This window comes from Trachypithecus francoisi, unplaced genomic scaffold, assembly GCF_009764315.1.
Source record: "Trachypithecus francoisi isolate TF-2019V2 unplaced genomic scaffold, Tfra_2.0 Lachesis_group5, whole genome shotgun sequence".
Lineage (NCBI taxonomy): Eukaryota > Metazoa > Chordata > Mammalia > Primates > Cercopithecidae > Trachypithecus > Trachypithecus francoisi.
This window is the reverse complement of record NW_022681470.1, coordinates 97,378,891-97,404,743: the sequence shown is the minus strand read 5'-3', so window position 1 is coordinate 97,404,743 and position 25,853 is coordinate 97,378,891. Positions and strand designations below refer to the sequence as shown.

The 25,853-nt window shown below is 42.9% G+C and overlaps 1 protein-coding gene across 6 annotated transcripts in view; it reads right to left on the bottom strand.

Annotated features, from left to right (window-relative positions):
• Nucleotides 1-25,569, bottom strand: part of POGZ (pogo transposable element derived with ZNF domain) — a 59,656-nt gene extending 34,087 nt beyond the window's left edge. The window contains exons 1-3 of one of the 6 annotated variants that reach the window (XM_033198773.1): nucleotides 25,228-25,569; nucleotides 8,719-8,843; nucleotides 7,571-7,729 (exon numbers count right to left, since the gene is read on the bottom strand). In XM_033198773.1, coding sequence (XP_033054664.1) covers nucleotides 7,571-7,729; nucleotides 8,719-8,842 — 283 coding nt within the window. In that variant the 5' untranslated portion in view covers nucleotide 8,843; nucleotides 25,228-25,569. Of the gene's footprint in view, nucleotides 1-7,570; nucleotides 7,730-8,718; nucleotides 8,844-8,942; nucleotides 9,121-19,848; nucleotides 20,783-25,227 lie in introns of those variants that run through there. The other 5 variants (XM_033198770.1, XM_033198772.1, XM_033198771.1 and 2 more) reach the window with 5 other exon arrangements.
• Nucleotides 25,570-25,853: the final 284 nt, after the last annotated feature.

Here is a 25,853-nt window from a genome sequence, read left to right as displayed (position 1 = left end):
AAGGTAATTACTAGCTCAACATCCCAATTAAATACAAGAAGGGAAAGATGGAGGCTTTTTTCATTTATGTGAAATCAGTCAGCATTAGCAAGTCACTTAAAGACAGACGAGGTTTCTATGAAACCTGTAAATACCATTATAAAGAATTTTAACAGCATTTTCTGCAAATATTTTCTCTTATATCAGAGTCAAGTTTAAATTTTGGTAGATTGTTAGAATTTTTCCAAAAAGGCTGGGCAAGGTGGCTCACGCCTGTAATCCCAGCACTTTGGGAGGATGAGGTGGGTGGATCACCTGAGGTCGGGAGTTTGAGACCAGCCTGACCAACACGGAGAAACCCCGTCTCTACTAAAAATAACAAAATTAGCCAGGAATAGTGGCGCATGCCTGTAATCCCAGCTACTCGGGAGGCTGAGGCAGGAGAATTGCTTGAACCCAGGAGGCAGAGGTTGCGTTGAGCCGAGATTGCATCACTGCACTCCAGTCTGAGCAATAAGAGCAAAACTCCATCTCAAAAAAAAAAAAAAAAAACAGAATTTTTCCAAAAACATGGTACAACGAAAAAGTGGTTTTCTAAGACCAGATCAGATTCACAATGCAACGGAAAGCAAAAGCCAGTCTATGGAAAGTCACACTGGGTAAATTATACTTATTTAGAAGCATTTTAATGATTTCTGCAATCTTATTAAATCTCTGCTCAAAGGAATTCTGCCAATTCAAGTGTCTTACAAGGTTCTATTTCCAGAGGATGAAACAGGCTATCAGAATTCTGGTGCTTTAAAAAAAAAAAAAAAGCCTTTAAAAGGATTATCCAGCCTAGAGCAGTGGTATGTACCTGTAGTCCCAGCTATTTGAGAGACTGAAGCAGGTGGAACACTTGAGCCCAGGAGTTTTGAGTCCGGCCTGGACAACACAGTGAGACTCCCATCTCAAAAACAAAGCAAGGCCAGGCGTGGTGGCTCACACCTACAACGTCAGCACTTCAGGAGGCCGAGGCAAGCGGATCACTTGAGGTCAAGAGTTTGAGACCAGCCTGGCCATCAAAGTGAAACCCCATCTCTACTAAAAATACAAAAGTTAGTTAGGTATGGTGGCACATGCCTGTAATCCCAGCTACTTGAGTGACTGAGGCATGACAATTGCTTGAACCTAGGTGGTGGAGGCTTCAGTGAGCCAAGATTGTGCCATTGCACTCCAGTCTGGGCAACAGTGTGAGTCTCAGTCTCAAAAATAAAAAATGAAAAATAGCCAGGCGTGGTGGTGTGCACCTGTAGTCCCAGCTACTTGGGGGGCCTAGGTGGGAGGACTGTTTGAGCCTGGGAGGTGGAAGGTGCAATGAGCCAGCCATGTTCGTGCCACTACTGCACTCCAGCCTGGGCGACAAAGTGAGACCCTATTTCGAACAAAACAAAGAAAACCTAACAAACAAATGAAACAAAACAATCCACCTCGCTGACAATGAATTCCAAGAGTTTTGTACTTCAGACGTCATATGGTATCAAGCACATTATTTTTTGAGACAGAGTCTCACTCTGTCACCAGGCTGGAGTGCAGTGGCGCGATCTCGGCTCACTGCAACCTCCGCCTCCCGGGTTCAAACGATTTCCCTGCCTCAGCCTCCTGAGTAGCTGGGACTACAGGCCCAGCTAATTTTTTGTATTTTAGTAGAGATGGGGTTTCACCATGTTGGCCAGGATGGTCTCGATCTCCTGACCTTGTGATCTGCCCGCCTTGCACATTATTAATTAAAAAAAAAAAAAAAAATCAAAGAATTATGCAACTAACTTTCTCCCTCTAAGTTTGCTCTCTCTTGATTTCCTTCATTTCTTTTTTTTTCTTCACAAGGAGTTTTGCTCTGTCACCCAGGCTGGAATGGCGCGATCTCAGCTCCCTGCAACCTCCGCCTCCCAGGTTCAAACGATTCTCCTGCCTCAGCGTCCCTAATAGCTGAGATTGCAGGCATGTGTCACCACACCTGGCTAATTTTGTATGTCTAGCTTTTCTCAGCATTATGTTTTCTTTTTTTTTTTGAGACGGAGTCTCGCTCTGTTGCCCAGGCTGGAGTGCAGTGGCCGGATCTCAGCTCACTGCAAGCTCTGCCTCCTGGGTTCACGCCATTCTCCTGCCTCAGCCTCCCAAGTAGCTGGGACTACAGGCGCCCACCACCTCGCCCGGCTAGTTTTTTGTATTTTTTAGTAGAGACGGGGTTTCACTGTGTTAGCCAGGATGGTCTCGATCTCCTGACCTCGTGATCCGCCCTTCTCGGCCTCCCAAAGTGCTGGGATTACAGGCTTGAGCCACCGCGCCCAGCCCAGCATTATGTTTTCAAGGTTCATCTATGTTATAGAATGTATCAGTATTTCATTCCTTTTTATAGGTCAATAATATTCCATTGTGTACATATACTACATTTTGTTTATCCATTAATTGATGGACACAGGTAGTTTTTACTTTTAGCTATAACAAATGATACTGCTATGAACATTAGTGCACAAGTTTTTATGTGAACATATGTTTTCAATTCTCTTGGGTATTCAGGTACGAGTAGAACTGCTGGGTCATATGGTAACTCTATGTTTAACTTTTTGAGGGCCAAGTGAGATGGCTTATGTCTGTAATCTCAGCATTTTGGGAGGCCAAGACAGGCAGATTATTTGATTTGAGGTCAGGAGTTTGAGACTAGCCTGGCCAACATGGTGACATACTGTCTCTGCTAAAAACACAAAAGTTAGCCGGGTGTGGTGGCAGGCACCTGTAGTCCCAGCTACTCTGGAGACTGAGGCATGAGAATCGTTTCAACTTGGGAGGCAGAGGCTGCAGTGAGCTGAGATCGCGCCACTGTACTCCAGCCTGGGTAACAAAGCAGGCTGGTGTGCAGACTCCGTCTCAAAAAAAAAAAAGTAATACATGCCACAAACACCTTCCAGTTTGTGGTTTGTCTTCTCAGGGTTTTTTTTTTTTTAAAATCACATCTTTAATGTAGTTCTATTTATCAATTTTACCCTTTATGGTTAGTTCTGTTTTTGTATTTGGTTTAAGAAATATTTCCCTCTTCTGAGATCACATATTTTTTATTTTAAATTTCTAAACTTTCTAAAGCACACTAAGTGAAACAATACTGAATTGTTTAAAAGTTATTCTCGGCCGGGCGCGGTGGCTCAAGCCTGTAATCCCAGCACTTTGGGAGGCCGAGACGGGCGGATCACGAGGTCAGGAGATCGAGACCATCCTGGCTAACCCGGTGAAACCCCGTCTCTACTAAAAATACAAAAAAACTAGCCGGGCGAGGTGGCAGGCGCCTGTAGTCCCAGCTACTGGGGAGGCTGAGGCAGGAGAATGGCGTAAACCTGGGAGGCGGAGCTTGCAGTGAGCTGAGATCCGGCCACTGCACTCCAGTCCGGGCGACAGAGCGAGACTCCGCCTCAAAAAAAAAAAAAAAAGTTATTCTCATTTGCTGGCTGGGAGCAGTGTCTCACGCCTGTAATCCCAAAACTTTGGGAAGCCATGGTGGGTGGATCACTTGAGGTCAGGAAATTAGAGACAAGCCTAGCCAACATAGTGAAACCCCGTCTGTACTAAAAATACAGAAATTAGACCAGCATGGTGGCGCATGCCTGTAATCCCAGCTACTAGGGTGGGTGAGGCATGAGAATCGCTTGAACCTGGGAGACGGAGGTTGCAGTGAGTCGAGATTGTGCCACTGTATTCCAGCATGGGTGATGGAGTGAGACTCTGTCTCAAAAAAACAAATGTTATTCTTATTTGCTGTGTTACTAATGTAGTAAGCAGATAATATACCAACACAATTAAACTGAAGGCTTAAAGGGAAACTGGGTTGTAAGAGGCAATATTTCTCATTCGCTTTATTCTGAAGCCATATCCTTAAAGTTGGACTAGCATTTCAAGAGTTCCTAGGCTGGGCGCGGTGGCTCACGCCTGTAATCCCAGCACTTTGGAAGGCCGAGGTGGGCAAATTACCTGAGATCCGGAGTTCGAGACCAGCCTGGTCAACACTGTGAAACCCCATCTCTACTAAAAGCACAAAAAACTTAGCTAGGCATGGTGGTGCATGCCTGTAATCCAGCTACTCAGGAGGCTGAGGCAAGAGAATTACTTGAATCCAGGAAGTGGAGGTTGCAGTGGGCCGAGATCACGCCACTGTACTCCAGCCTGAGTGACAAAGGGAGACTCCGTCTCAAAAAAACAAAAAACGAAAAACAAGAGTATCTGATGAAAAAAGTTACAGAACTGTATGTTTTTATATAGATATATAAAGTGAGATAAATTAGACAACTGCAATTAATTTAGGCTTATCTATGGATGAATTTTTTTTGGAATATACAAGACTGTGGTTACCAGTCTACACCCACTGTCTTCTTTTTTTCATGAACATGGGTTATGGGTTAACATTTTAATTTAAATATTAGAGGCTTTTGAAGTAAATAAAGTCAATTTATACTTTTTAGAAAAAATTAGTACACTGGCCATAGGCAGGCTCAAGAATCAAGGGTACATTCAAGGAGTCAAGGAGACCAGGTCATCTCAGCATGTCATACGATGCTCAGCTGGCCTGGCACGGTGGTGGCTCACTCACACCTGTAATCCTAGCACTTTGGGAGGCCAAGGAGGGAGGACCGCTTGAGCTTGGGAGTTTGAGACCAGCCCAGGCAACATGGTGAAACCCTGTCTCTACAAAATTTATAAAAGTTAGCCAGGCATGGTGGCATGTGCCTGTAGTCCTAGCTACTTGCAGGGCTGAGGTGGGAGGACTGCTGAGCCAGGGAGGCTGAGGCTGCAGTGAGCTGTGTTCACGCCACTGCACTCCAGCCTGGGTGACAAAGCGAGATCCTGTTTTGGGGGGGGGAAAAAAAGCACAGCCATCTCAGTATGGGCCTTGGAACCTTGGGATCAAAGAAAAGGTTAGGTAAGCTGGTTGCTAACAGAACTTTTAACAGTTTAAGAGACACACAGGACTAGTCCTGTGGTAGTGGGTTATCAGAACTTATAAACATTAGTGTCACTAAAGTTGGTATACAACTCTCCCACTGCTAAATTTGACTGGCTTAAAAAAAAAAAAAGAAATACACAGGAAAGCAATATAATACAGTAGAAATCCCGAAAGCTTTGAAGTCCAGAGAATTCAAATCCAGTTTAGTTACTTAGCAACTATTAAGTTATTACTTATAACTAAAGCAAATTATTTAGAAGCTCTAGGCCTCAGTTTCCACATCTATAAAATAATAGAAATCTTTACATAAATGGTTCCCCATCTTTATATACACAATGGTCCCCATTTATAAGGTTTTTAGAAGTCTAAAGATTTCCCATAAAATAATCATATTTTCAGTACCCAAATACTGAAAACCTTTGGAAATCATGGAGGTTTTAAAGTTTGATAATACCTAAAGTTGGTAACAACATGGGGAAAGAGCTATTGGTGGGCACTTATTTAAAGCAATCTATTAGGATAACATGACAACGTCTATCAAATTATAAACACCTGATCCAGCAAATCTCACCTCTAAGACTTTATATCCCAGATACGTTTTACACAGTGGGCAAAGACACATGCCTGAGAACGTTCACCACAGCATCATTTGTAATCACAAAGGATGGCAACCCGAACAAATGTTCGACAACAGGGGAATGCATATATAAATGGTTATATCCCCAAATTAAAAACCATACACTCTTGTGGCCGGGCGTGGTGGCTCACGCCTGTAATCCCAGCACTTTGGGAGGCCGAGACGGGCGGATCACGAGGTCAGGAGATCGAGACCATCCTGGCGAACACGGTGAAACCCCGTCTCTACTAAAATATACAAAAAACTAGCCGGGCGAGGTGGTGGGCGCCTGTAGTCCCAGCTACTCGGGAGGCTGAGGCAGAAGAATGGCGTAAAACCTGGGAGGCGGAGTTTGCAGTGAGCTGAGATCCGGCCACTGCACTCCAGCCTGGGCAACAGAGCGAGACTCCGTCTCAAAAAAATAAAATAAAATAAAATAAAATAAAAACCATACACTCGTGTAACAGCAATATAAACTGATACAACATTTCTAGATGGCCAATCCAGGAACAATACTGATCACAACTCTTAAAGACTGTGATGATCTTTGAGCCAACAGTTTGTTTCAGAAATATATTCGCAGAACTAATTAACGATGCGAGAAAAGATGCAGAGATAGGAATGTTCACTGAAGCTCCTTAAAACAGCAATATACCCTCTTACAACCCATTGTTAATAAGTTAATCAAATAATGGGAAATACAGTCATCAAAAATGTTACAGGTGACTATTTATTAAAATAAGATACTCACTATTAAGGGGAAAAGGCAGGCAGAGTAATGTACAACTTGTATAATCTTTTTTTGTAAAAAGAAAATCACCTGGCAGGGCGTGGTGGCTCAAGCCTGTAATCCCAGCACTTTGGGAGGCCGAGACGGGCGGATCACGAGGTCAGGAGATCGAGACCATCCCGGCTAACACGGTGAAACCCCGTCTCTACTAAAAAAAAATACAAAAAACTAGCCGGGCGAGGTGGTGGGCGCCTATACTCCCAGCTACTCGGGAGGCTGAGGCAGGAGAATGGCGTAAACCCGGGAGGCAGAGCTTGCAGTGAGCTGAGATCCGGCCACTGCACTCCAGCCTGGGCGACAGAGTGAGACTCTGCCTCAAAAAAAAAAAAAAAAAAAAAAGAAAATCACCACATATAACATATAGATGTATATAAAAATAAATATTGTACAGAATAAAAGTAACCACCAGTTATCTTCAGGTGGTGGGATTATGGTTAAACATTTTTTTTCTTCCTTTTGAATTTTTTTTTACTTTATAGTTTTTCTACAAAGCATGTATTATTTCTGTAGTACTAAAGCTGTTTTAGTTTTAAAGGAAATAAAATAATTAAAAAATGAAGTCCCTTGCAGCAATGCAATGACTCTATGAAAGTGCCTACTTCAGTTATGAATCTTGAGATATAACTGGTCAACTCATCTTCGGAGTGTTAGAAACAGACATCAGAAATTAAATAGAAACCAGTACTATATAGCCTTTCTAGTAAAAAAACAAAAACAAAAACAAAACACTAAAAACGCTAGTCTTTCACCATTTCTTTCATGTAGACAACAATCCTATCCTATCTTCCACACTCAGGAACCAATAAGCAAATGAATCTGCCAGAGAAAATACAGAACTGCCCTGGGAAAATTCTTACCAAACTAATGGAATTTTTGTAATTAAAGAAACAAAACCAACCAACCAACCAAACAAAAAAAGCCCCAGATCTCTTTAACAGTTAGGAATTTTGGGTTGACATTTCTCTCCTAGAAATTATCAGTAGCAAGAATCTACTGCTCTCTCACTTGAAACACCAGTATCAAGTCAGCACTAACTTAGAAGGAATAGCACCATCTACAGAAATCACTTCCATATCAGAGAATCACTACTAAATTCATTTTCCAACTAGTAGAACCACATCTGTACCTAACTAAACAGGTATGGCTGCCCCTGAGACCTTTTTTATTCTTTCACCCCTCTAGCCCAGGATTATTATTTCCCAATAATCCCACTTACCATTGTTGTTGGCAATTAGTGTGACAAGAGTCTTCTTTGTACTGTCGCTGTTCTGTGCCCCGCTGCTACTAACGGTGGTGGATGTAGAGAGGTGCCCAGCAACAGAAGCATGGGCAGCGATGGGCACTGGAGCCGAGACTGGCTGCTGGCTCACAGAAACTGTGGGGAAGGGGAGGCACAGTCACTTGGAGACAGGGACAGATGACACTAAAGGATACTGCTCTAATCTTCCCTTTCCATCTTGTTGTGGATCTCTATAGCCAAAAAGTTTCCTGTTTCATAAATCCAACTGTTCATGTGATTTCTCCTCCTATTTAACCCTTAGTCCACCATTTAAACACAAACCCTTCTTCTTTGTCTCACATCTCCTGGTTAATTAGGTTACATCACTGAGCCCACTGAACTGGGATTTTAATACTTTGCTTACGTAACACTAGCAAACCTCTACGACTCAAAGGTTTATTATTACCACTAGTGGTATTCATAACCATGCACATTAAGCCATCCAAAAAGACCTTGAACTGTGCCCTATTTCAGCCTAAACCAATGCCATCTTCAGGTCTCAAAACAGGAAAGATAAAAATAAAGAGCAACTGGTACAATTTAGGGGAGCAAAAGAACTACCACTCATTTTCTGCATTCAGGGCAACCTAGAATTTGACTCAGCAGTATCACCTTTATGAAAGAAAAGCTAACAAGCCTAAATTTGTAAACTGTCCATGAAGGCAGACACAAGGCAATTTCTACTCTGCTCACAAAGGAAACCAAGTTCAAGTAAAAGAAAACAAAACAAAACAAAAAAGACTATGGGAACCTATTTTTGACTGGGTACATAAATGAGCACTGACACACACACACCACCACTTTGAATTCTTGTTCATACATCTTTTAGTAAGAAGACTGCTAGATATTTGATATAATCCAACCTTCCAATGTTTTCAATGAAATAAATATATAATTTCTAGCTATATGGATGAGGAAACTGAGGTTTTCAGACTACAGCATGGGAAAAAAGGTAGCACCGGTGAGTGCCACAATGAGGTCTCCCTGGACTCTTAAAAGTCCTTTTTCATCTCACACTTTGTTAACCAAAATACCATTCAATTTAATTAATTTAAATCATCTAAGATCAGAAGAGCTTTTGTTACCTGTGGTAGTTTTATCCACTGAATTATAATCTTCAACTACAGAATCCTCAATGACATCACTGATTTTCTGCCACGGCTCCAACTCCTCCTCCTCACATTCCATGAACAGGTCGGTGTCTGCCATGCTACAAGAAAAACATTCAAATAAGATATGGGCCTAAGAATAGGAGATACTGCTTTATACAAAATATGAAATCAGAACTTTGACTCCTTTGGCAACCTACCTCCTTGGGCTCCTTTATCATATCCTCTAGCCTTTCTCCATTTCCAAGGGTTCAGAATTACAACTTTTATTCTTGAATATTAGAATCCATTGCACAGCAAATTATTTAATAATTAGGGCTACAGGCCAGGCATGGTGGCTCCGCCTGTAATCCCAGCACTTTGGGAAGCCGAGGCTTCCACCTGAGGCTGGGAGTTATAGAACCAGACTGGCCAACATGGCAAAACCCTGTCTCTACTCAAAATACAAAAATTAGCCAGGCGTGGCAGTGCGCGCCTGTAATTCCAGCTACTTGGGAGGCTGAGGCACGAGAATCGTTTGAATCCAGGAGGTGGACGTTGCAGGGAGTCGAGATCACAGCACTGCACTCCAGCCTGGGGGATGGAGTGAGACTCCGTCTCAAAAAAAAAAAGAAAAAGGATTATAAAAGTTTAGGCCAGGCACAGTGGCTCACGCTTGTAATCCCAGCATCTTGGGAGGCTGAGGCGGGTGGATCACGGGGTCAGGAGTTCAAGACCAGCCTGGCCAAGATGGTGAAGCTCCATCTTGACTAAAAATATAAAAATTAGCCGGGCGTGCCGGCAGGCGCCTGTAATCCCAGCTACTTGGGAGGCTGAGGCAGAAGAACTGCTTGAACCCCGGGCGGCAGAGGTTGCAATGAGCCAAGATCGCACCACTGCACTCCAGCCCGGGGAATAGAGACTCCGTCTCAAAAACAACAACAACAACAACAACAACGTTTAATGTGTAATACCCAGGGCCAGGGTCAGGATGAGGACAGTGAGGTGAGTCAAGCAAGTGCAGGATCGGATTCAGTCTTTATTTAAAATAGATATTTTGTTCATTATGGATTGTTCTGCATTAACACTGATCTTTTAAAAATGATGCATTAAAATGCATTTATTATGATTACTGAACCTCTCTGTACTCCTTTAAATTTTGCACCAAAGATGAGAACCTCACTTGTCATACTCTAGTCCCAGTCCTACTACTACCTTGTACATCTAGTCTAGGAAATTCTGGAGGCTATTCCACTGTGATTTTAGAGTCAATCCTTAATTTGAAAACACTGCCTAAAGTACATGTTCCTTTAAAAAATTAAAGTCTGAGCTGGGTGCAGTCGCTCAAGCCTGTAATTCCAGCACTTTGGGAGGCCGAGGTGGGCGGATCACCTGAGGTCGGGAGTTCTAGACCAGCCTGACCATCATGGAGAAACCCTGCCTCTACTAAAAATACAAAATGAGCCGGGAATGGTGGCACATGCCTGTAATCCCAGCTACTCAGGAGGCTGAGGTTGGAGAATCACTTGAACATTGGAAGTGGAGGTTGCAATGAGCCACAATTCATGCCATTGCACTCCAGCCTGGGCAACAAGAGCGAAACTCCGTCTCAAAAAAATAAATAAATAATAAAGTCTGTATCTCTGCAATGCAAACGAAGAGTTATTGCTATTCTACCCTCCAGTAACAGTTTACTAAGGGTTAGTTTCCTTGTGTTGGAAAGCGAGTACTATTGTTGTTCAATGTTCAAACACAGCCTTTACTGCAAAAGCTCTAAGTGTCCTTAGAGACTTAGTAATTCTGCTGCTACATCCATAAGGGAAAACCAAAACCAACCAACCTAACCATTCTGTTTACTGAATATAATTAGTTAGGGCCATTCAACTAGACAGTAGCAGTTTGCAAAATGCCCAAGAGATGGCATTGTTTCCCTTGAAAATTAAAAATATCTTGCAATGCCCCAGTGATTTAGCTACAGCCAGGAGGAGTTTGGGTTTTAATGAGTAAAGTGTTTAACTGGATTCTAACTGGTCTTTCATCTTCTATTTTAATTATTTCTGTCTTTCTAAACCAGGAAAGAAAAAGATCTAAGAGATCAACTTAAATTCTCTTATTTTCAGGCTTAATTATATGAAGACAATACTAGCCAGAAACTGAAAAGAAATCAAATCCATATCACAGGTATTCTTTGAGACAAAGACAACACATGCCTTTATTTTCCAGTCTAATTCCACTACAAAATATATTTTAAACAATTTTTTCCTTAAATACTTACTTTTATTCCATTGTTCTTTGCTGTGTAACTTTCTGACAGCTTAGAGGCAACAGATAATTAATGCACAAATATCCAACACCCAGCAGAATGAATATAAACTGTGGATAATAACCTCTGCCGATGTTTTTCAAGGACCTACTTTTGTCCTGACAAAAGTAGAGTTTGACAAGCAAACTCTCCACACATATGAAAACTTTGCTTTGGAATACGAAGAGCTATCAGAATACAAATTGTGGTATTCAATGTCATGCCTGTGGTTATTTTAGCAGCATATCCAAAAGGGTGTACTTTTATCTTAAGTATTCGTAATACCTTAAGAGTTTCAGTTCTTTATTTTATAAAGCAATGAATTTTAATAAGAATATTGAAATTTCTTCCATTTGATCTTGAGAGAAATGGAAAGAACTCCAGCTTGGGTAACATAGCAAGACTCTATCTCTACAAAATTTTTTAAAAAATTAGCCAGGTGTGCGGCACACACCAGTGGTCCCAGCTACTTGGGAAGACGAGGTAGGAGGATCGCTTGAGGCCAGGAGTTCGAGGTTACAGTGAGCTCAAGGTTACAGTAACTGCAGTGGTGCCATTGTACTCCAGCCTGGGCTGGAGAGCAATACCCCATCCCTACAAAATAAAAAAATGAAAAACAAATGGAATAACCAAAAAGGGTAGATCTGAAAAGACGGCAAAGAAAGATGTTTATGTCCTACTTTTTAATCAAGTGAGAAAAATATCTCTTCTCCTTAGGTATGCGTACTGCCAAGATATCCAATGTAAATTAAAAGACTCAAAATGAAAAGAAAATCCAACTTGGCCGGACACGGTGGCTCACGCATGTAATCGCAACACTTTGGGATGCCAAGAAGGGTGGATCATTTGACGTCAGGAGTTCCAGACCAGCCTGGCCAACATGGTGAACTGAAACCCCACCTCTACTAACAATACAAAAAGTAGCCGGACATGGTGGCACATGCCTGTAATCCCAGCAACTCGGGAAGCTGAGGCAGGAGAATCGCTTGAACCCAGGAGGCAGAGGTTGCAGTGAGCCAAGATCGCACCACTGCACTCCAGCCTGGGCAACAGAAGCCAGACTCCGTCTCAAAAAAAAAAAAAAAAAAAAAAAAAAGGAAATCCAACTTATGGGGAAATATTTTCATTTTTTTTAACAACACAGAAGATGGAGTTAGCTAATAAGGTTTGTCAACTCAGAAAATATTAGGTCTGCTGATTGAACATATTTCACAAACGTACCTACAAAGCATCTCTGAAAGACACTGAAGCCAAGTTTTTCAAAACTGTCCTTGATTCTGACCTATACTTTGCTATCTCAGGATGTGATCAATTCCTTTCACTTTCAGCATCTATAACTCAGGGTCAAAAACATGATACAACAGAGATACAGCAACCTAATGCAAATACTCAGCAAACCAAAAATAGAAAATGCAAATTTAGATCCTTCTTCTAGTTTTCTAGTTATTAAAAGGAAACCTTTACTAACATAATAAAATGCAGTATTTAATATTTCTATCAAGATTCTCAGGAAACACCACCATTCTCTGTGGTCTTTCAAGTGATCCATGGCATACAATCTCCTTTCAACTTTTTTTTTTTTTTTTAAAGCCCCAATCAGGGCAAGGACAGCCTTTCAACTATTTTTGAACAAAGAGCACAGGAATTACTAAATATGCAGTGTTAACATGTACATTCAGATTCTGAAAATGTGCCCCCCACCAAAAAAAAAAAAAATAGATCTTCCAAAACTATCATTCCACACATTTAACCTCCTTCTATACCAAATCTTTCCCATAAGGGGAAAAACAAAACAAAACAAAACAAAACAAAAACATAATGCATTTATTCCCCCTCTTCCCTAATTTCTTGCTATGAAGGCCTGGATACTTATCACACTAAAAAAAAATTACGTTGAAATGTAATCCTTAATTAAGGGGCATTTTAATTTCTCATTTTTTATTTCAAAACTGCCAAATAGAAATGCGAATTTCAGGTATTAAAGGCCAGCCCATAGTGAATACAGTGCTACATCAAGAAGAAAACGGCCAGGCACGGTGGCTCATGCCTGTAATCCCAACACTTTGGGAGGCCGAGGCAGGGGGATCACCTGAGGTCAAGAGTTTGAGACTAGCCTGGCCAACATAGTGAAACCCCATCTCTACTAAAAATACAAAAATTAGCCAGGTGTGGTGGCACATGCCTGTAATCCCAGCTACTCAGGACGCTGAGGTAGGAGAATCGCTTGAACCCGTGAGGAGGAGGTTGCAGAGAGCTGAGATCGTGCCACTGCACTCTAGCCTGGGCGACAGAGCGAGACTCCATCTCAAAAAAAAGAAAAAAGAAATAAAAAAAGAAAAACTTAGATGGGCAGTACATTTGGGACTCATACTGCAACCAAGTGAAGAGGCAAATTTTCGTACTACAACTATGAGTCTCTGAATCAAGATTGTAGTGGTTCCTTTTCTGCTATTTTTAATGAGATACAAATTTTAATTGAATACAAAAATTTAGTCAGATACGTATCTGTCACTCAGTTTCAAAAACTATCAACTCAAAATGGATTCCTTCATTTATGCCCCCACTTCCCCATATTATTTTGAAGCAAATCTCTAAAACATCATATTCACAAATATTTTGGTATGTAGCTCTGAAAGATAAGGACTTTAAAAGATTATAGTTTAAAAAAATTGTATGGCCAGGCGTAGTGGCTCAAGCCTGTAATCCCAGCACTTTGGGAGGCTAAGAGGGGCAGATCACATGAGGCGAGGAATTTGAGACCAATTAGGCTAACAGTGAAACCCTGTCTCTACTAAAAATACAAAAATCAGCCAGGTGTGTAATCCCAGCTACTCAGGAGGCTGAGACAGGAGAACTGCTTGAACCCAGGAGGCGGAGGTTGCAGTGAACCGAGATTGCGCTACTGCACTCCAGCTTGAACAGCAGAGCAAGACCCCATCTTAAAAACAAAAAAATTGTATTACCATTACATGCCTAAAAAATTGATAATCCCTTAATATCAAATATCTAGTCACCATCCAAATTTCTTTTTTTTTTTTTTTTGTGAGATGCGGTCCTATCCAGGCTGGAGTACAGTGGCACAATCTCAGCTCACTGCAACCTCCGCCTCCCAGGCTCAAGCAATCCTCCCACCTCAACCTCTTGAGTAGCTCTAGGGACACAGAGCTAACTAACTTTTGGGATAGCCAAGAGCCACCATGTCTGGCTAATTTTTTGTATTTTTTTGTAGAGAGGGAGTCTTACCATGTTGCCCAGGCTGGTCTCAAACTCCTAGACTCAAGCAACCCACCTGCCTCAAATTCCCAAAGTGCTGGGATTACAGGGATAAGCCACTGTGCCCAGCCTTTGATATGTTTTGATCCATGCAGTTACCTTTACAGATACTCATCGTGTCCTATTTTGGCCAGTGGGAATGTCTTCAGTTGGCTGCTGAGTCCTTCTGACACACCCTAGTATCGTTTGATAAAATCTTTGCTGATAGTAAAGATGTGTCAGCTCATCTCATACATTTCCTGTCCCAGACCTAGAACCAGCCATTTCTTCAAGGAATGATACTGGTGTGGAATGAGTTTCCAAGACCACAATAAAAGGCTAGGGTCGTTCTTGCTCATTTTAAATAAAAAATTACCTCCATACGAATCCCCAACTATTAGCTATCTTCAACTTTGCTCTTGTATCATCTGATGGAAACATTTCACATCCACAAATACATTTCTTAGAAACTTAAAAAAAATTCTTTCTCCTGAAATTTTTACTTGAAATGTTTCAGTCTTATATTTATTAAACTACTCATTATTTCCCCTCTTATCCTATCCTGACTATGTATTCCCCGAACAAGATACTTAGATCATCAGGAGAATTTATATGTAGTTAAGAAATTCTGGCCGGGTGTGGTGGCTCACATCTGTAATCCTAGCACTTCGGGAGGCTGAGGCGAGAGGATCACCTGAGTTCAGGAGCTTGAGACAGGCTTGTGCAACATAGAGACACCCTGTCTCTATTAAAATTTTTAAAAACTTATTTTAAAAAGATAAATTTTAAGAAGAATATAATCAAACGATCAAAGATTAGTAAAGAGGACACATTTAGTTTAACCAAGCCTTTTAGCAAGTAACTTTTCTTTTTTTTTTTTTTTTTTGAGGCGGAGTCTCGCTCTGTCGCCCGGACTGGAGTGCAGTGGCCAGATCTCAGCTCACTGCAAGCTCCGCCTCCCGGGTTTACGCCATTCTCCTGCCTCAGCCTCCCGAGTAGCTGGGACTACAGGCGCCCGCCACCTCGCCCGGCTAGTTTTTGTATTTTTAGTAGAGAGGGGGTTTCACCGTGTTAGCCAGGATGGTCTCGATCTTCTGACCTCGTGATCTGCCCGTCTCGGCCTCCCAAAGTGCTGGGATTACAGGCTTGAGCCACCGCGCCCGTCCGCAAGTAACTTTTCAAGACTATCTTTTCTTAGGCTGAGGTGGCAGAACTGCTTGGGCCCTAATTGTTTGAGCCCAGAGGTTCGAGACTAGCCTGGGCAATTTGGTGAAATCCCATCTTTACAAAAAATAGAAAAATTAGCAGGGTGTTGGTGGCATGCACCTCTGTAGTCCCAGCTACTCAACAGGCTGAGGTGGGAGAATCTCTTGAGTCCAGGAGGCGGAGGCTGAAGTGAGCTGTGTTCGAGCCACTGCACTCCAACCTGGGCAACAGAACAAGACCCTGTTCTCAAAAACAGACAAGCAAACAAAACACACAAGCAAATAAACAAAATTATCTTTCCTTGAACAAACGATATAGACAGATCATGTCAAACATTTCACACAAAACTCTCAACTATTCCTAAGCTAATAGAGATCTTTTTCAAATGAACGCAGGGGGCGGCAGAAGGGGAAAACAGAGATTTAGATACAGCAGAAAGCCTACACCTTTACTTTCAAAACAAGAGCTCATTTCTAACCTTCAATAAAATTTCCAGTAGCACTGAAAGAGTTCATCATATTCCAGCATTCTCCAACATATATCAGGCACAGCCCAAGCTATGCACTACATCTGCAGAAGGGATTCATTCAACAGCTGTACCTAGCTTACATAAAGGGAAACCTAGTTCACAAAAGACATAAATAAATAAGGAATCTTCATAGGTGACAGTGAATTTTACCAGAGGTCAAGTTTGCCCCCCAGAGGGCATTTGGCAATGTCTAGACATTTTTGGTAGTCACAATCAGGGTGGGGGTGAGGAGAGGTGTTACTGACCTATCTAGTGGGTAGTGGCCAGGAGTGCTACAAAACATCCTACAATGCATAGGATAGCCTGGAGAGTATCTGTCCCTAAATGTCAATAATGCCAAGACTGAAAATCACTGATCAAACTGAATACATGTTCTGAAAACGAGGGCAATTTAAAAAAAATCATCCCACATTCTATATATAAAGAACTATCATTTCTTTTTAAAAATATTTGTCCTCTCAGACCAGGCATGGTGGCTCACGCCTGTAATCCCAGCACTTTGGGAGGCCGAGGTGGGCAGATCACGAGGTCAGGAGATCAAGACCACCCTGGCCAACACAGGGAAACCCCATCTCTATTAAAAATACAAAAAATTAGCCACACGTGGTGGCGGGCGCCTATAATACCACCTACTCAGGAGGCTGAGGCAGGACAGTGGCGTGAACCTGGGAGGTGGAGCTTGCAGATTGCGACACTGCACTCCAGCCCGGGTGACAGTGCAAGACTCCATCTCAAAAACTCTGCAACAAAAGCAGAACAAGGTTTTTATGAATTATTCAAATGGTTATATCATATGTTAAAATTTTTAAATAAAACCCATATATACCTCGTTTGCTTCATCCTGTAATTACCTGCCTGTGAAACTTGATTTTTTTTTTTTGAGATGGAGTCTTGCTCTGTTGCCCAGGTTGGAGTGCAGTGGCGTGATCTCGACTCACTGCAACCTCCGTCTACCGGGTACAAGTAATTCCCCTGTTTCAGCCTCCCAAGTAGCTGGGACTACAGGTGCCTGCCACCAATGCCAGCTAGTTTTTGTATTTTTAGTAGAGACGAGTTTTCACCATATTGGCTAGGCTGGTCTCTAACTCCTGACCTCAGGTGATCCACACGCCTTGGCCTCCCCAAAGTGCTGGGATTACAGGCTTGAGCCACTGCACCCAGCCAGAAACTTGACTTTATCTTCATATTCATCCGACAACTTTTAGGCCACTCTTGTTCTTACCCAAGTACATATTTTCTCCTAATAAAACAAGAGCATCATGATGTTCACCCTGTAAAATTATGGTTTTATGGTTGTTTGCCACTATCCATATTGGCTGGTGAATAATTTTTGTGAAAATAATTTTCAGGTTCTTTTGTCTAATCACCAGTTTTAAGTTTAAATTAAAATTTTTTTTTTGAAACAGGGTCTTTGTTGCCTGGGCTGTAGTGCAGTGGCGCAATCTCAACTCACTGCAGCCTCGACCTCCTGGGCTCAAGCAATCCTCCTGTCTCGGCCTCCCAAGTAGCTGGGACTACAGGAATGTGCTACCATGCCTGGTTAATTTTTGTATTTTCTATAGAGTTTTGTCATATTGCCCAGGCTGGTCTTGAACTTCTGGACTCAAGGGATCTGCTTGCCTTGGCCTCCCAAAGTGCTGGGTTTTACAGGCATGAGCAATCACGCCCAGCCTTCCTAGTTCTAAATTTTTTCTAGTTGTGGCCCCTTTACAATTCCTCTACAGGTTACTTTTGCTACATATAAACTCTTCTTGCTTCTTCAACTTCCAAATCATTTTTGCAGAGAGCAGTGAATCAAAGTGACAAAATGGAAACCTATTTCTATATTCTTCCTTAAAAATCTTATTTATGGTTGAACTTAAAAGTTACAGTAGCTCTGTATCTCAAAAGCCAAAGGTTATGATCGTAATATGTTTAAATAGAAAAACATTAGCCAAGCCTGGTGCCGTGGCTCATGCCTGTAATCCCAGCACTTTGGGAGGCCGAGGTGGGTGGATCACTTGAGGTCAGGAGTTCGAAACCAGCCTGGCCAACATGGTGAAATCCCCGTCTCTACTATAAAAAAAAAAAAAAAAAAATTAGCCAGGTGTGGTGGCACATGCCTGTAATCCCAGCTACTCGGGAGGCTGAGGCAGGAGAGTCAGTTGAACCTGGAGGTGGAGGTTGTGGTGAGCCAAGATCGCACCACTGTACTCCAACCTGGGCAAAAGAGCGAGACTCTGTCTCAAAGGAAACAAAAGAAAAACATTAGCCAACAAACTACTGACTAATAATTCACATTACTTATCAGTTGTTTTGTTTATGGCATCTTTTGGCAAACAAATAAACAAGAAAAGCCAAAAACAATGTATGAAGTATTACTGACAATAATATTTAACCTGAATCAAATCAATTATTTATTTATTTTAATTAATTTTATTTTTTTAATTTTTTGAGAAGGAGTTTCACTCTTGTTGCCCAGGCTGGAGTGCAATGGTGCGATCTCAGCTCACTGCAACCTTCACCTCCTGGGTTCAAGCGATTCTCTTGCCTCAGCCTCCCAAGGAGCTGTAATTACAGGCATGTGTCACCATGCCTGGCTAATTACATATTTTTAGTAGAGATGGTGTTTCATCATGTTGGTCACGTTGGTCTTGAACTCCTGACCTCAGGTGATCCACCCACCTCAGCCTCCCAAAGTGCTGGGATCATAGGTGTGAGGCACCGCACCCGGCTCAAATCCATTATTTAAATTTAACTTTCCATTTACAAGAAATACAGCAATAAAAGAACAAATTAAGTATTACCACAAAGAAATAATGAGATAAATCCAGAAGGTGGGACATTCTAGAAGGAAATAATCGAATGCAGAATATGGAACATTCTATAAAACTAATATAGTCTCTTCAAAAATGTCGATGTTCAGCTGGGTGCTAACATCGACACCCAGCCACCACGTTGGTCAGGCTGGTCTTGAACTCCTGACCTCGTATCCACCCGCCTTGGCTTCCCAAAGTGCTTCGACTACAGTTGCGAGTCACCGTGCCCAGCCTCTTTCCCCTTTTCACATGTGTGAAATTTTCTTAATAAAAACTGAAGTGGGGTAGGAGGGGGTGGAACTACCTACTCATATCTTAGCTGTGATATTTTGTACTGCTACATTCTGCCATACCTCTTTGGTATTTACTAAATAACTGGTATCCTTGTTGGCTGAATTTCTTGATTTATTCCCACGATCAATTTTCACATAACTTGTATATATACATTTCTTTTTTATTTTTATGCAGGCATTTTCACTTAATATACATTTCTTAAGACACAGAAAAATAGTTAAATAAGAAATAACAAATTAAGGTGGATTATGTAGGCTACCAAAGAGGTACATTACTTTCTTCTATTAATCCATTATTTGACATCTTGGTAACCTAGGTGGTTTCTCTATTTTGTAGTAATTGTAACACGATTTTTGTGCACTCAATAGGTTTTACTTAACACTGCAGGCTCACACAGAACTATTAGCAATACTCAGTCTCTTGTCTCATCCTTCAATCCATAATATGGGAGTACCAGATAAATACCCTCCCGGGGGGGAAGGGGATTATTTCTTAAATGCTGGCGAATATGGTAGTCTACTTTATACTAAGGCCCTATGTAATGAGCTAGTCAATAAAGTCTATATAATTGTAAAGAAAAGCTACAAACAGACCTTTTAAAACAATGTACTATTTAAAAGCAGCAAAAAGAATCCTGCAGATACACCTGCCTACTTTTAAGGTATTTAAGGGGCAGCAACTGTTGCCTATCTTCATCTCAAAGAAAATTAGAAAAAGATCTGTTTTCTACAACTCTCCTAACATACTTGGTTCTTGAAGCTCTGAATTCCTTTGTCTTGTTCTTTCATAGCTGTAAAGTCCAGAAATGAAGAACGAAGAATCCAGAAATGAAGAATTTGGTATCTAACATTTTCAATTTACTGCCAGTACATACCTGCCCAAAAATCAACATAAAAAGAACATTTGGAACAGGAAAAATATTTTATAGAAAACAAACATTTTAAGAACACCACTTTCTTGTTCCAGGGTGAAAAATAAACGACGATAATCCTCAACATAACTGGTAATTATGTTTTCAAGTTACTTCAATTTTTGGCTCTAAAAAGGATTAATACCAGAAAACCTATAGGGCTGAATACTTAATATGTGTATAAAACTAATTATAGTTAAACATGTAATAAGCTTTTATTTATTCCATCTTTTGCACAGCCCATTTTGTCCCTCACAACATCTAACTGTTGTAGTACCTCACATATAAGAATCATATGGGTTTTAAGTAGTCTTAATAACCTAAAATTTCCAAACTCAAAATACTTTCTTCTTGTCTGGTAGCCAATCCTGTATCAAGAAACACCCAAATATTTAGTTCTGTGCTCTTACTAAAACAAGTAAAGTAAGCAACGAGTTCTCTTTTCTAAAGGGGTCAATATTCAGGAGTCCCTTTCCCAAGAAAAATATCTAGTACGATGGAAAGCTTTTCTTCGATGACAGTTGTGTGTTGCCTAAATTCCATTTTTATGCTTTCAATTTCTTTTAATTCTGCTAAAACCTAGCAATAGGTTAGTGTCTCTCTTCTGCTTTCCTCCCCTTCATTACATATAAAAGTATGTTTTTCAGTTGGGCACGGTGGCTTACGCCTGTAATCCTAGCACTTTGGGAGGCCAAGGCGGGTGGATCAAGAGGTCAGGAGTTTGAGACCAGCCTGGCCAACATGGTGAAACCTCATCTCTGGAAAAATACAAAAATTACCCGGGTGTGATGGCGTGTGTCTCCTGTAATCCCAGCTACTCAGGAAGCTGAAGAAGAGAATCACTTTAACCCGGGAGGCGCAGGGTGCACTGAGCCGAGATTGAGCCATTACACTCCAGCCTGGGTAATGAAGCGAGACTCCATCTCAAAAAAAAAAAGAAAAGTTCTGTGGATATGGCTTATCACCAACAAGAATACCAAGGAATCTATCAGAATGTTACCATATTGATATCATGACAAAGGCATTAACCAGCTCTAGGATTTGTAATCAATCAGCTCTAAAGTTTGTATTTTACAGATAAGGTCAAAACAGTGGTTTAGAAAGACTAACTTCCTCAAGGCTACAGTTTGTAAATATCCCAGTTCGTATTCAAAGTAAGCTTTTTTTTGCTTTAGAACTCTTCCCCAGGTCACTGCCTCTTCCATCAGCTCCAACTATTTATAAATTCTCCCAGTGTTCCCCAGGGGAGTTAGATTTGAATGATTTAAAGAGCAGAAACACAGGACTGACCAAATGATTCTCATTTTTTTGACCCTTAAAATTATTGAAGACGCCAAAGATCTTTTATGTGAAATTTATCTTTCCACATTTACCACATTCAAAATGTTAAAATATTAATATATTTTAAAACGAGCCCATTACAAGTTAACATAAACAACATTTCAACAAAAATTACTTTCCCTCCAAAAAGTGAGAAAAGTAACACTTTTTTTTGCGTTTTGCAAATCTCTTTTATGTCTAACTTAATAAAAGATGGTTGGATTCTCACAGTTACTTCTGCAATCAGTCTGTTGCTATATGTCATTTTGGTTAAGTATATAATGAAAATCTAGTCGGAAAAGGGAGAAGTATTTTAATAACCTTTTCAGATAACTGTGGATATTGGTAAACACTAAAACTCAACAAATGGTAGTTTCTTTTTTTTTTTAAATAAATAGAGACAGGGTCTCACTATGTTGACCAGGCTCAACTCAAACTATCCTTCCACCTAAGCCTTCCAAAGTGCTGGGATTACAGGAGTAAGCCAAACTACTATGCTAGGCCAAATAGTAGTTTCTTAAAGGATAGTAACATTTTGGAACCTGAAACCATATCAATCCACTTTTTTACTGTGAAAATCCATTGCTATATCTGGTATTTTCAAAGGCTCTTTTACTTTTGCTTGATTTTGCAACATCACGCATTGGTCATCTGCAAAATACAGATTTACTAAGTTATGCCCATCTTCCAAATGACATATTTCATTACACAACATTTTTAAATATTACCGTCCTTAACCACTGATATCATAAGGGAAGTTTTTTAAGTACTAGGAAGCTGTCAAACTCCAGCTGTCAACTTTTTAAAAATTCTAATTTTCACCCAAATTTTATCACTGGTAATAAATACTGGCAATTGTTTTCCTAAAAGTGACAAGCTCACTTCATTTTCAAGAAATACCTGCCAAATACTAAGTGTGAAAAACCAGTTTGTCAGTCGTTCTTTCAAGTAAAAATGGTACTCCATGATATAAGCCACTCACAACCCAATCCCACAAATGCTTTTCCCTCATGACAACAATCACACCTCCGTAGGCAACATAAATGCTTTATCCATGTTTATTTCATCTCAAATTCTTAAAAATTAAAAAGACAGGCCCGGCGCGGTGGCTCACACCTGTAATCCCAGCACTTTGGGAGGCCGAGGCGGGCGGATCACAAGGTCAGGAGATTGAGACCACGGTTAAACCTCGTCTCTACTAAAAATACAAAAAAAATTAGCCAGGCGCGGTGGCGGGCGCCTGTAGTCCCAGCTACTCAGGAGGCTGAGGCAGGAGAATGGCGTGATCCCGGGAGGCGGAGCTTGCAGCGAGCCGAGATCGTGCCACTGCACGCCAGCCTGGGGGACACAGCGAGACTCCCTCTCAAAAAAAAAAAAAAAATTAAAAAGACTAGTCAAAAGCTAAGATTTAATAATAACAGGCGGGGCACGGTGGCTCAAGCCTGTAATCCCAGCACTTCGGGAGGCCGACGCGGGTAGATCGCCTGACGTCGAGTTCGAGACCAGTCTGGCCAAAATGGTGAAACACCATCTCTATTAAAAATACAACCCGGAGGCAGAGATTGCAGTGAGCCGAGATAGTGCCACTGCACTCCACCCTGGGCGACAGAGCAAAACTCCATCTCAAAAAGATAAACATACAATAATAAATTTTACTGCTTCAAGGGCATTCTCAAGTAAGCAGTTTGGTGCCACTGACTTGCTTTGTGCTAAGGTACCGTCAGTAGTTTTACCCAGCACTGCTTTTGAACCATCAGTGTATCAGTGAAAATAATAAATAGCATCTTACTATTATTTTGAAAAGTTATGACCTTGAGGCTCCCCTGAAAGGGTAAGAGGAGATCCCCACAGGTCATCTGTCCACACTTTGAGAACTGCTTTCCTGTATTATACCACTACTTCAAGATGGAAGTGGAAACTCGAAATCACGTTCGTCCCAAGAATCCATTCTGTTACCTCCTTAGTTTGAGATACACCAACACAGCTCTGGAAAAGGGAAGGAAATCAAGGGCACAAGGTGTCATTTGTTTCAACATCTTGAACACTTTTATGTTAGACCAGTAATTCTCAATGTAGTAGTCACATTAATCAGCCTCAGCCGCAGGACTGCTCATTTAAAAATGTAGCGATGACCACCCCCCTCTGCTCCATTCGAATAAATTTGGGGATGAGGCTCCCCCAAATTGTACGCTTAACAATCTTCGAGTTACTTTTTATGCACCCCGAAGTTGAGAACGATTGTGCTAACAGTTCTCAGAACGACTGTGCTAACAGTTCGAATTCAGAGTTCAAGCTCTCAGACCCTGAGCAATGGTGTCTCGAAATTAATCGTTTGCCAAGGAGCAGCCCTCCCTGCCCCCTCCGTTTCCCTTTCCTCTAGTTGGGTAAATGCCTACAAAAGTAAAATCCCGGCCGAGAGCCGTGGCTCACGCCTGTAATCCCAGCACTTTGGGAGGCCAAGGCGGGCGGAGCACCTGAGGTCAGGCGTTCAAGACCAGCCTGGTCAACGTGGTAAAACCCGTCTCTACAAAAAATACAAAAATTAGCGGGGCGTGGTGGCACATGCCCGTAATCCCAGCTACTAGAAAGGCTAAGGCAGGAGAATCACTGGAACCCGGGAGGCGGAGGTTGCAGTGAGCAGAGATCGTGCCACTTGCACACCAGCCTGGGCGACAAGAGTGAAACTTAGTCTCAAAAAAAAAAAAAAAAGTAAAACCCCATTTCTGTGGAGTTTTGAGCTGCGGTGAGAGGTGTCCACGGGCTTGGAGGGACGGGCTACACCGCCTGCATCAAGACAGCGGCTGCTCTGAGATAGTCCAACTGCATCTTAATTTCCATTTTGAAAATGAGACTGGCCACCAAATGACTCTGAGGACTCATCAGCACTACCTTTTTCTGAACTAAGAATGTCCAAAACGAGTGCTACTAGCAGTTTGAAGAATCCCACATCTGGAGAAGAAAGAAATCAGAACACGCAGAAAGATGGCAAGCAAGTAGATTAATGACAGTACTCCTTTGCAAAAGCTGCCAAGAATCTAAAGAAAATAGTCCCCGGGATAAACATGGCGCCCACCGCGGCAGGACATAATCACCAGAAAATAGAGATTCCCCGCCCCATCCCATTTTATAAATCACGGCGCCATCCCTAAAGAAATTTGGGGGCCGAGGGAGGAGAGTTCGTAAACTAGCTGCAGTGCACTAAGGCTTAGGATGTACTATTAGACCAAGGAGAGATTACATAACAAGGCATTGGCTCAGCAATCACTCATTTTCCTCCTCCCGCTCAAAACGAGCGCCCCACTCCTCCGAGCGGGGACGGGGCGGGGAGGGCCGCGCACCCCCACCCCCAGGGGCCGCTCCGCCGCCGCCCGCCCCCGCAGCCGCACGGCCTCGCCCCCTCGCCGGCCCCTCCCGCCGCGCTCCGCCGTCTCGCCGCCGCCCGCGCCCCCGCCCCTTCCCCAGCGGGCCACCGCCCGCGCCCGCGCCGCCCACTCCTCCGAGACGCCTCGCGCCGGGCGTGCGTGTGGACGTCGGGCTGTGTGCGGGGCCGTGGGGCGCGAGTGCGCGCGCGCGCGCCGCGACGGGCGCCAGGGGGCGGGGGTGGCCGGCCAGCCGGCAGGCAGGGGCCTCCGCCGCCGGCCCTTCGCGCGGCTCCCGCGGCCCGGAGCGCACGCACACACACTCGCGCTCGCGCACCGCGGCCGCCCCTGCCGCGGGCCGCGCCGCCACTCGCGGTGGGCGGGGGCGCGCGCCGCCGGCCCCCGCCCCCACCCCCGCGCGTACCGGCCCCATCCCCCTCTCATTGTCTCGCCTCGGAACACCTCGCCCAGCGAAAAGATAACGGAACCCCCGGGAGCAGGGGGTGGGGAGAGAGAAGGCTCGCTCGCTCACTCACCTCCCGTGGTCGTCGCCGCCGGTAGTCTGACCCGAGAAAGGCGCCGTCGCCTTAAAGGGACCTTACACCCGGCGCCAGAAGGGGGTGGGAGCAGGGAGGGGACAGGGGCTTGGGGGGAGACGAAGAAGAGGTAACCGTTGAAAGCTCGTCTCCCCAAGGGTGAAAGGAAGCCTCCCTCGGGTTCGAGTGATTTGGGGTGGATTTTTTTTCCCGAGGGGGGCGGGGGGGCCCCGAGGGAGGGGGGTGGGGGGGCCAAGGAATGCGGCTCCGTGTACGGGAGCTGGCGCGGGGGAGAGAGACGCCGACTCCCCCCACCGACCCTCTCGCCCCGCGGAGGGATACGGCTCGTCACTTCCGCCCTCCCCTTTTTCACGGCCTCCCAATTGGTCGGAGCGTGCTGCACGTCATGGGCTCATCCAAACCCCTGCCCGGGCTTCTTTTCTAGTCAAGTTTGGCTGGGCCTGCAAATAAATAAATAAAGGAAAATATTTTTTATAATGAAAAAAGAATAATTAGTTTCAGAAGCTATATCTGAATTTTGGTGAGAAAAATGAGACTCCCAAAGAAAATATTCCCCAATTTACTTGCCTAGAATTTCCAAGGAAGTGTTGGGAGGCTCCCCCACT